At 39.5% G+C, this 10,377-nt stretch overlaps 1 protein-coding gene across 1 annotated transcript in view; it reads left to right on the top strand.

Annotated features, from left to right (window-relative positions):
- Nucleotides 1-1,861: 1,861 nt before the first annotated feature.
- Nucleotides 1,862-10,377, top strand: part of Adam28 (ADAM metallopeptidase domain 28) — an 88,013-nt gene continuing 79,497 nt past the window's right edge. The window contains exons 1-3 of the mRNA XM_028758737.1: nt 1,862-1,913; nt 8,063-8,166; nt 9,799-9,875. Of these exons, the coding sequence (XP_028614570.1) occupies nt 1,862-1,913; nt 8,063-8,166; nt 9,799-9,875 (233 nt within the window). The remainder of the gene's footprint in view (nt 1,914-8,062; nt 8,167-9,798; nt 9,876-10,377) is intronic.

Below are 10,377 nucleotides of genomic sequence, written 5' to 3'. Positions count from 1 at the left end.
GAACATTCAAAGTGGTCCCTAAGTACTCCTTCAAAATACATCAGCTTGTCTTGTTTTCTTTGGAGTGTTTCTTTCACCTTCTGTCTTGTTACAACCAGATCTAAGCTTTGATGATTTCTGAGGGTTTGTCTCTAATGTTTGAGATGTGATCACTAAGGCTGATTGCAGCGCTTGGCTCCCAGGAGACACTAAATAAGTATTTAGTGACAAAACTGCCTCTTTAAATTACAGCTCGGCTGCTTCTAGTTCCTCATTCTTGCTGCTTTTGCTCCTTAAATGTACCCCTTCCCTTCCATTCCTTTTGCTTCTGTCTTTGTTCACACCTACTATAGGAAGACACTCCTTGTACTGACATCTCTCCAGCCCAAAAATGTGCTTTGTATTAAAATGATGCCTAACGCACTTGTTCTAGCTATGGGATTTGTAGTAACAATTTGTTTTCAGGACTATTTTTACTCCGTAGGCATCTTACCATTAGAAATAAGACTGTGTATGAGTCAGATAATCAAGTAAGAAACATAAAGGTGTATGACCAAGACCCCAGACAGCATGGAGTTCAAATTCTACCCCTTCTATTTGCTGCAAAAGTAATGTGAGCAACCAGCCTAAGCCTCTTCATCTACACAGTGGGGAGGAGTCTTAATCTTGTGGAGTCTTAATGTTTTTAAACTCCATTTTTTTCATATATAAAATGGAGATAAAATGGTATTTGAAAGAAAATGTGTCAGTAGGACTAATATAACATGAATACTAGTTTAGGAGGGCACGTAAAATTTAATAAGCAACTAAATACAGTCTTTTGGCTACAGAGTATGATTTCTCCACATAATCCAATTTAGCCTCACAATTGCAGTGACAGAGACTGCCCCTACTCCATGCCTAAGTCATATTCTCTCATCTTATCCAAACCTTCAGTTAGGGCATGAACACCCTGGTGATCTGCAGAGCCTTGTACTTGTGTTATTGAAAATTATTATTTCAGGGGAAGGATATAGCCCAGCTGAAAAATGCTTGCCAGACATGCATCAAACTCTGTATTTGATCTGCAGCACTGCATGAAAATTGAGTGTGAAGGTAAAGTTGACACGTCCTAGCACTCAAGGGTTAGAGGCAGGTGAACCAAGAGTTCAAGTTCATGTGAACTGCACAGGATGTTGGAGGCCAGCCTAGAATTTGTGAAATTCTGTCTTTAGAAATACCTTAATTCAGGATAGTCTAAGCTTCTCGTGAACATCTTTGTGTGAGAATTCAGTGTGAGGTGATTGAAAATAAGAATTTGACATATATTAGATGTAATTAGAAATCACCATATAAGACAAATGTATATATGTAGAAGAATATTACCTAAAACTTTTATTGATTTAGCTGAAAATGATAAATCCATATGTTTAAACATATTATATACATATCACATGTCCAAATAATAATGTATGAGTGTATACTATATAGCACATAATATTCCAAGAATTTTATTCCATATTGTTATGTATATGATATACTGCCTGGCATATAACAAGATATATTAAGGCAGTTACCTCCTTGTGACCTATTGAGCTATGATAGTGCATTGAAAACTTGCTATTTTAAGTTTGAATGGGTAACACGGAGAAGAAAGAGAAGGAAACAATAGCTTTTAACAGAGGAAATTTTAGAACCAGCCAAGAGGCAGCCAGGACTTCCGTCTGCCATGCCATTGCAGCAGAACCACAGGTCCCACAGTTGTGCAACACCTTCAGTAAACACTTGCTGAAGCGTACACAATGAAGCAGGGAGTTTCATTCTGTCTCCCTTAAGAGGAGGCTGGGGCAGAAGCAACCTCACAGGTGTGAGCAGAGGCAGCCACTGCTCCTGGGATCACAGAATGCAGCAATGGAGTCTTCTGGTAGTTTCTTTCCTTCTTTCTCCAGTTCCAGGTAGGTGTTAACCCCATTTGGGTTCTGTTCAGCATGCCACGGGACTGCATACTGTCTGCTCCCGATCTTATGGTATATAATATGTTGGCTAGCTGTTTTGCTTCTTCCCTCTAACCATTTGGACTGGTTTTAATCTGCAGTCTGGGAACTGTGATGGATGTGCAGGTGAGCAATTGGAGGTTTTCTCGAAACATTTATATGTCAGCTCTGATATCTTTAAAAAAAGAAAGAAAGAGAGAGAGAGAGAGAAAGAAAGAGAGAGAGAGAGAGAGAAAGAAAGAAAGGGAAGCTCTCATACATTTAAACAATGGGTATGATATTTGAGTCCTAAAGCAAAATCTATCAGAATTAATTTCATCAATTTTTAATTCAATAAAACAGTAGATTTGGCTGGTTGTGACCGTCAAGACTTGAGGAAAGTATCTGCTCTTGTAATTGGGGTCAATTCGGCAATTTACATTACTTAGGACTTCACGCTGTCTTGTTTAGAGAGAATAGGTACCATTAATTGTTAGGGGGCTGTACCCACAAAGCTTTGTGACATTATCAGTGAGGAGCAGTTTTCGGTCCCATGTGGCTTGATAACCCAGCTCTGTTTCACTGGTTAGAGCAAACATCTAAGAATTTAGATTTGGTGACTACTACTTCCTAACAACATGCTAGAGCGTGCAGCTCTCTCCATTTTATAAATTTTCAGCTCGGTTTCACATGCCTGGCATCTGAAGACACATTTCTCTGGCTTGTTCTGTGTTTGAAGCTTCAATCTCCACACTAGCTGGCAAATGTTTTCTTAGACCATAGAATGTTTGCTGGGACCCACAAATGAACAAATTGTGAACAAATGTGAAGCCATCAAGCACAGAAGGGTCTTCCTCCTTCCCAATCCCTTTGGTACATACTTACCAAAAATGGCTTCTCCATTGTTTTCCAGACTTGTAAAATTTGTATTTAATATCCTTAAATATTTAGGATAATAATATATCCTTAAATAAATCCCTTGACTTCAAATTCCTAAATTCATAGGATTCAAAGAGTAGGAATTCTTTCCTTTATTAGGAATTTTTAAAAAATATATTTATTTATTTGTGTAAGAGTACACTGTAGCTGTCTTCAGACACAGTGGAAGAGGCCACTGGATCCTATTACAGGTGCACTATGTGGTTGCTGGGACCTGAACTCAGGACCTCTGGAAGAGCAGTCACTGCTCTTAACCACTGAGCCATTATTTCCAGCCCTCAAAATCTTCTTTTTAATAGGAAATCTCTCTTCACACTTTCCAAAACCATGATTCCCCAGGAATCTTGGTGAGTCCACTCTCATCAGAAGTTGAAGAACTACTTGGGATCCAGCTCTGTTCAAGGAGAGGAAGTAACTGATCAGGCAGCTTCAGGAACAGAGGCCCATTGATAACAGCGGGGCCTATGCATGCTACTGTCTTTCCAAAGAAATCAGGCACCAAGCTGTTTCTGCTTCCCACAACTCTGCATCAGCAACATGGCAGCAAAAGATGTAAAGCCTTAGAGTCGTGCCTAAAAACGTGACGTCTTTCTAAGGATAGGCATTCCGATTGCTATTCAGCAAGGGGACATTCATCTTGAGTAGGATGCTACGCTGCATCTTTTATCATCCATGTTGCTCTTTGCAAGGCATAATCCAGCCTCTGAAATACCCTTGCTAGATTCCAAGGGAACTGGTTTCACAGCCAAAATGCAAGTGACAAAGTTTTGGTTTTTTTTTTTTATCTCTTTCTCTGTATTTCTCCTTCCGCATCATAAGAACACTTTGCATGTGCCCCCAGCAATAACTTTGACCTGGTTCAACGTTTATTTCTCAATAAATGATGGCTATGTAAAATAGGGCCTAGTGCTTGTAATGAGCCTCACCATCCCCTGAGAAATGTGACATGGGATTTCATCATAGGGGAAGTAAAAACAAATATTTAAAAGGACATGGCAAGTGTTTGGGGAAAGGGAAAATAAATGAACACATTGACAAAGACAAGTCCCCATCCTGTTTCAAGTGTATATCCAGGGAGGCACTTTAGCTCAGAAAAAAAAAAAAAGTAGCAGTTATGTCTAGTGACTGGAAAAAGTAAGCCACTAGGCACAATTTAACCTATTTTAGCCACATAATAATTTCATCAGAATATGGGTTCTAGTCTTCTCCATTCTCACTATTACTGAATAACACTTAGAAGTACAAGCATCTGAGAGGACAAAGAGTCACTGTCAATGCATAAACTTAAATAAAGGCTTAATGTCTCCTTTGCAAATACAACCCTGAAACAATTTAATAGATCTGAAGGAAATTTAACAGGAAATGAAGATGCCGCCACTATTATACACAAATGTCCCAAAATGGACCCAGTGAGAACAGAATTCTAGATTGAGGTCAGCAACATCAATCTGATTAATGAGATTTGCTTTATTTTAAACTAATCAATGATTAAAAGACTCTAATCCACAACCACACGCACACGCACACGTCTAAATCAAACCAAAATAACTGTTTTTCTCTTGATCCAGTTTTGCCAGTCAAAACTTACCCAACACATGAGTTCTGTGGGAGAGAGGAAGCAAACATTAAAATAAATTAATGAAACATATTGTGTTACATCTTGGATTTGTGTAATCCCTGGATGCCAGTTAGCTCTGTTTATGCTACTGGCTTCTAAATAATTAACTTGATTTTATTCACCTGGGAAGAGGTTGCCCAGTCTTTATCAAATGGGAGTACATGTGAGGCAAACAATGTCTGTCTACTCCATCTTTTCTGTGGTGTGGAAATCCCTACGTCTCAAATATCTTAATTCATGGGCCTTACAGCTTTCAGGAGAACCAGAGCTTTCTAAGGGAAATCCTATCTGTTTCTTTACAGAACTGACTGTGCTGTAAGAGTTCAGCATGAACTGGAAACTTATTTCATTTAGCTAAGAGAATTTGCTGAAGACTTTAAAAATAAATATTTTTGTTTGTTTGTTTTGGTTTCTCTTTGGAAGTGTTGCCCCACCAAAGAGTGAGCTGGAGTGAGCTGGGAATAAAATTTATAGCTTATATGTTTTGACTCAATATTTAAAACCTAGCTGGTTTCATGAATCAAAAAATTGTTTTGTGAAATATTAGGCTTCAGACTAACTAAAATGGCTAGCACAACACAAAAAACTGCTTGTTGTTGAATAGGGTGACCTAGTTCCCAGTTCATTTTTTTCTGATCAAAAAGGAGTGAGGCTGTGAGCATGTTCTGGATTGATAGGAAGCTCCAGGTATGGGTTGTCAGAAATTACGACTCAAAGGACAAATCAGCTGATTTCCTGTTAGGATCACACATGTTGTGGATGAACCCCACAAAGAAGGGATTTACTTTTTTGTCATTTTAATAAAACTAAGAAAAAAAGTTTTATATCTGCTTGCTGAGCCCAAGAGAATGTATCAGATCTTAAAGAGACAGTCTCCAGATGGGTGCTGGGAATCAAATCTGGGTCCTTTGGAAGAGTAACTTAAACACTGAACCCTTTCTCCATCCCTCCAATATGGCAATAAAAATATTGCTATTTTTTTAAGTGTGTGGGGGATGAGGGGGGAGGGAGGGAAGGAAGGAGAGAGAGAGACAGAGAGGTTTTATGTGTATGCTAACACAGTGAAAGTGCTTGTGCAAACCAGAAGAGGGTGTCAGGTGCCCCAAAATACAGATTCAGGCATTGTGAACCACCTAAGATGTGCTCAAGGAAGTGAAGTTTGGGTCCTCTGGAAGAGCAGGAAGTACTGTTGATGACTTAGGCATCTCTGCAGCCCCACTCCTCCTTTGGGTGGCTTGTAAAGATTTGTTGAGGTTGCAGCATCAGTGAGAAGTGGCTTCATGACTCAAAGTCTATGGGGCTAATTGTGCTGATTAGTCACTGTAGTACACCAGGTAGTGTGTGGGCACCTTAGGGTGTGTTTGCTCTGTGTCAGTGAATTAAAGGAGGCAGCAGGGAATTGTGCCTATGCCATTAGCACATTTTTGGCAAGAGCTGTGGCATCTTGCTGCTATGAAGTAATCTTGGAATTTTAACTGGAGAGAATGACCATTCCACATTTTAGAACTTCAATCGTTTTTGGTAAATAATACTATTACTTTTCTTCACCAACATTACAATTAATTGCATATGTACTTAATAAAGATTTATATTAAATTCCATAAACATAAAGAGCACATGGATTACATCATGACTGCAAAAATCTAGCAACTCAAGAACTTTGTGTACTGGGCGTCGTCATGCATATCTTAACGCTCAGTGTTTGGGATTGGGACGCAGAGGGATCTTAAATTTAAGGCTAGCCTACTGAGGCCCTGGGGAAAAAAAAGCAAACAAAGAAAAAGACAAAAGCGATAAGAGAAAAGAAAAAGAAAATCTTTGCACAATTGCTACAGAGTATGACAGTGACTTGCTTGTCACAGCTGATGAGAATGTATCTGAATGACTGTGGCCTTTTTGAGGACACAATAGTGGTTTGTGTTTATTTGTATCACAGACACATCCTAATCGACCATTGCTTTTCAAGCAGTTAAAATTTCAAATCTAAAAATTAAGATATTATAGTATCTGTACTATGTCTTTATACATATACATACACATATACATACATATACATAAATATAACTTTGTGTATGTGAGTATTTTGCCTGTATGTATGCCTGTACTCAACTTTCATGCCTGGTGGCCAAGGAGGCCAGAAGAGGTCACCAGACTCCCTGAGCTGTAGTTACCCACAGTTGTAAGCTGCCATGTCGGTCCTGAGAGGTGAACCTTGGTCTTCTGCAAGAGCAACCAGTGCTCTTAACTGATGAGCCATCTCTTCAGCTCTAGCTTTGTTTCTGAAACATTTTCTAAGAGTGAACCCTAAGTCATAGAGTTCCTTTACTACCTCAATTGCTATTTGACTCTGAGTGCATCCAGAGCTTAGTAACATTGTCTAACCACCTAGGTTAAATTGTGTGATCAAATAAATCATAACCATTCCAAACTGACCAAAAAGTGGATATCATTGGAAATTAAAAAAAAGAATTGTTTCAATTCTCAGAAATAAATAAAATAAATCAAATAAATATTTTATGTTCTGAGAAGTCACTAGGCTAAGCTGTCAAGTGCTGTAATTCCAAATGACCCATGGAAATTATTGTTGGTGCGCCCCCTCAGTTCTGTCTGCTATTAGGTGGACCAAAATAGTGTAGTATTTCAGTGAGCTAGGATTGCATTCAGAGAAATTGCAAATCACAACACAGAGAAGAAAAAGAAGCTTTCCTAAACCCTGCTTCCAGCATCCTGCCTCGGTTCTCTAAGTTTTGCTGTGTCTTCATCCCAAGTGGACCTTTAACCCTGTGACAGCCAGAGTGAGGCCACTCACATTCCCTCCAGAGCCTCCCACAGGGAGCCACGTCTCTGTGGACAACAAAAAAAAGTTAAAAATCCAATAAAAAAATATTGGAACGCTCCGGTTTTCTCTTTAGCCTAGTTTCCAGGAAAGGCTTGGACATGAGTGTCCTCAATGAATTGGTTGTTTGAGATGAATATCCACTTTCCTTCCCATGTGATTCCAGCCACTACACATCCCTTCCCTGGTCAGTGACTCTGTTCAGACCCTCTATTCTCATTTTCATACTTTTTCTGCTTAAAATGAAGGTTTGTCAGTATTGCCCGTGTCAGCCTTCTCTATGAGCTTAACATGAGAGCCTTTTCTTACTGGGACTGTTTCAAATATTACATTGAATGTTCCAAGGAACATGCATTCAATAAGAACTGGTGGGTGTCTGCTTCCAATTTCATAGCAGTGTGGTCTGGAGTGATCGGCTTCCAGGAGAACTGGATTCTGCCTAGTTTTTACCTTATTTCATTCTCCTGTTGGATAGTCGGTGCCCAGATCCAAAAGGATAAAGAGAAATGGGAAAATTGACAAGAAATACTGTCATCAGAGAGGTACTACCAAATATCTCCTTGAAAAATATTAAAAAGTCATAGATTAAAGTTTGGGGGTGGGTAGGGGATTTCTGGGTGTTGTCTACTTCTCCCTGTGTCTGGAACCACTGGCATAAATCACTGGAGGTCTCAGTGGGGCATCAACCATTGGAGTGAGCATGACCACTACATCTTCTCTTCCTTCTTTCTCCCCCAGTGAGTGCAATAAAAGAACTCTCTAAAGCCAAGAAATATGAAGTGGTTTATCCCATAAGACTTCATCCATTGCGTAAAAGAGAGACCAAAGAGTCAGAGCCAAAGGTTAGTATGTCTGTCTGTCTTATTTCTTGTACATGCATTTATGTGCATGCCTGTTTACATGTGTCTACATGTGAGGTCATAGGTTATTCTTACACTGTCATGCTATCCACTTCGCTTTTGGAGACTGAGTCTCTCAATGGACTGAACTCACTCATTCACAATTTGGCTGGCCAGTGAGTGTAGACTTTTGATATTTTATAATAACTTGTGCTATATGCTTCCAAATAATTATATATAACTTACCTTATCTATTATTTGCCTATCTACCATCTATCCATACACACGTAATTATTGCTTTAAATTAGAATCAGAAAATAAACAATGCAAATGAATGCGAATTGGCATTATAATCTGAAATTTGTATCTTTTTCTGTGTAGACAGCATTAAAATTTGTACAATTCTCACATTGTAATGAAACAATGCATTATCAGCCATCACTAGCTTACATTTTTAATGTCACTAGAATACAGCTAATAGTATGTGCCATGTGTCTCTGAGTATGCATGTGCAGGTAGATAGCTATAAAAACTATTTATGTGGATATGCCATCTATGTGTATGTGTGTGTGTGTGTGTGCATGTGTGTATGTGTGTGCATGCACAAGTAGATACCCATAAAGGCAAAAGGCAGCCATCAGATCTCTTGGAGATTGGTGCTTGTAAGTCACCTTTTGCTGAGTGTTAGGGGTCCAGCTGGGGTCCTCTAAAAGAGCAGCACATGCTCTTAACAAAAGAGCCATTTTTCCAGCTTCATAATGCTGACTTTTGAGTGATTTTGCAGAGGCATGTGTTTGACGTGATGAACTTGGTTTTACTGGAGACACATTGCTTGCCTAGGTTACCTCTAAACAGCTACAGGAGACTTACACTAGCCTGATGCATGGGGACCTAATGTAAAGGCTGAATGTGTATGGGCAGGAGTTGTTTCTCATTTCTACCACATGACTCCTAGGGATGGAGCTTAAGTTGCCAGGCAAGTGCCTTCACCCACTAAGCTGGTTCCAGTTACGGGGACTTTCTGTGTCTTTGACATATGTCTATTCTCATCCACCCCCACACTCCATCTCCTAATCTATGTTTGGAAATATAAATATTTATTTTCATAAATGGTGATCCAAAGAAAACTTTGCTAATTATATTAAGGCTGTATAAAAAGATATCAGTTAAGGAGCCTAGAATGTGGCTCACCGGTAGAATTCTTAGCAAACATTTGCAAGACCCTGGTATCAACTTCCAGCACAAACACACACATTCACACACATACATCACACATGTACACAGAAATACACATGTTCATATACATACATGTACATGCATTCATATACATACAGACACATCCATGCACACACACACTGACACACATACACAGGCACACATACAGAAACACACATATACACATGCACATACATATGCACATCAGCACACAAATATATGCACACACACATATGCATATAGAAAAACATAGAGCTAATTTGTCTACTTAGTTGACAGTTGAATCTGTTGCCTATGGTGTAGACAGACAGCTGGTCTCACAGTCCACTGCTAGAGAAAAAGAAGCATTACTTGCTTAGGATTAAATTGGTAGACATAGCCATTTTTTAATTATCAGTAAATCTTTGTGTATTGTTGCAGGAAACATTTGAAACTGAGCTAAGATACAAAGTGACAGTAAATGGAACGATTGCTGTGCTATACCTGAAGAAGAACGAGTAAGTGTGTGTCCATCTGCCATTGTCCTCCTCTGCTACAAGTCAAAGTGCGGAAAGAGGCTGGCGAGGCTGCCGTCAGCTTTAGTGCCCCCAAAACTGACCCAAGAGTCTTCACCACACTCCCAATGGACCCAAGGAGTCAATGGTAGAAACACATTAGGCAAAATAATAGTTTACTAGGCTTTTGACACTTTATAAATAAAAAATGATGAGGTGCGAGTAGGCAGATTTTATTACTTTACCATATGACTGAGTGGGTCCAATGTAATTTGCTTTAGATTTTGTTTGTTTGTGTCTTGATAGAGGGCCTCCCTGGAAAGGGCTGGGGCAGGGGTAATGCTGAGCCTTCTCACCAAACTTGTTGCAAGTTCTTACTTTTGTCACCTTTGCCCTCAGTTTTGCTTCTTCGAATAGCAACCAGGTCTCAGGGGCTTGCTTCACAGCCCGCTGCTCGGTCTCTCTCTCTCTCTCTCTCTCTCTCTCTCTCTCTCTCTCTCTCTCT

The sequence above is a fragment of the Grammomys surdaster genome, unplaced genomic scaffold (assembly GCF_004785775.1).
Source record: "Grammomys surdaster isolate TR1022 unplaced genomic scaffold, NIH_TR_1.0 126219, whole genome shotgun sequence".
NCBI lineage: Eukaryota > Metazoa > Chordata > Mammalia > Rodentia > Muridae > Grammomys > Grammomys surdaster.
Note: the sequence above shows the minus strand (reverse complement) of the source record. Positions and strands in the feature narration are given on the sequence as shown.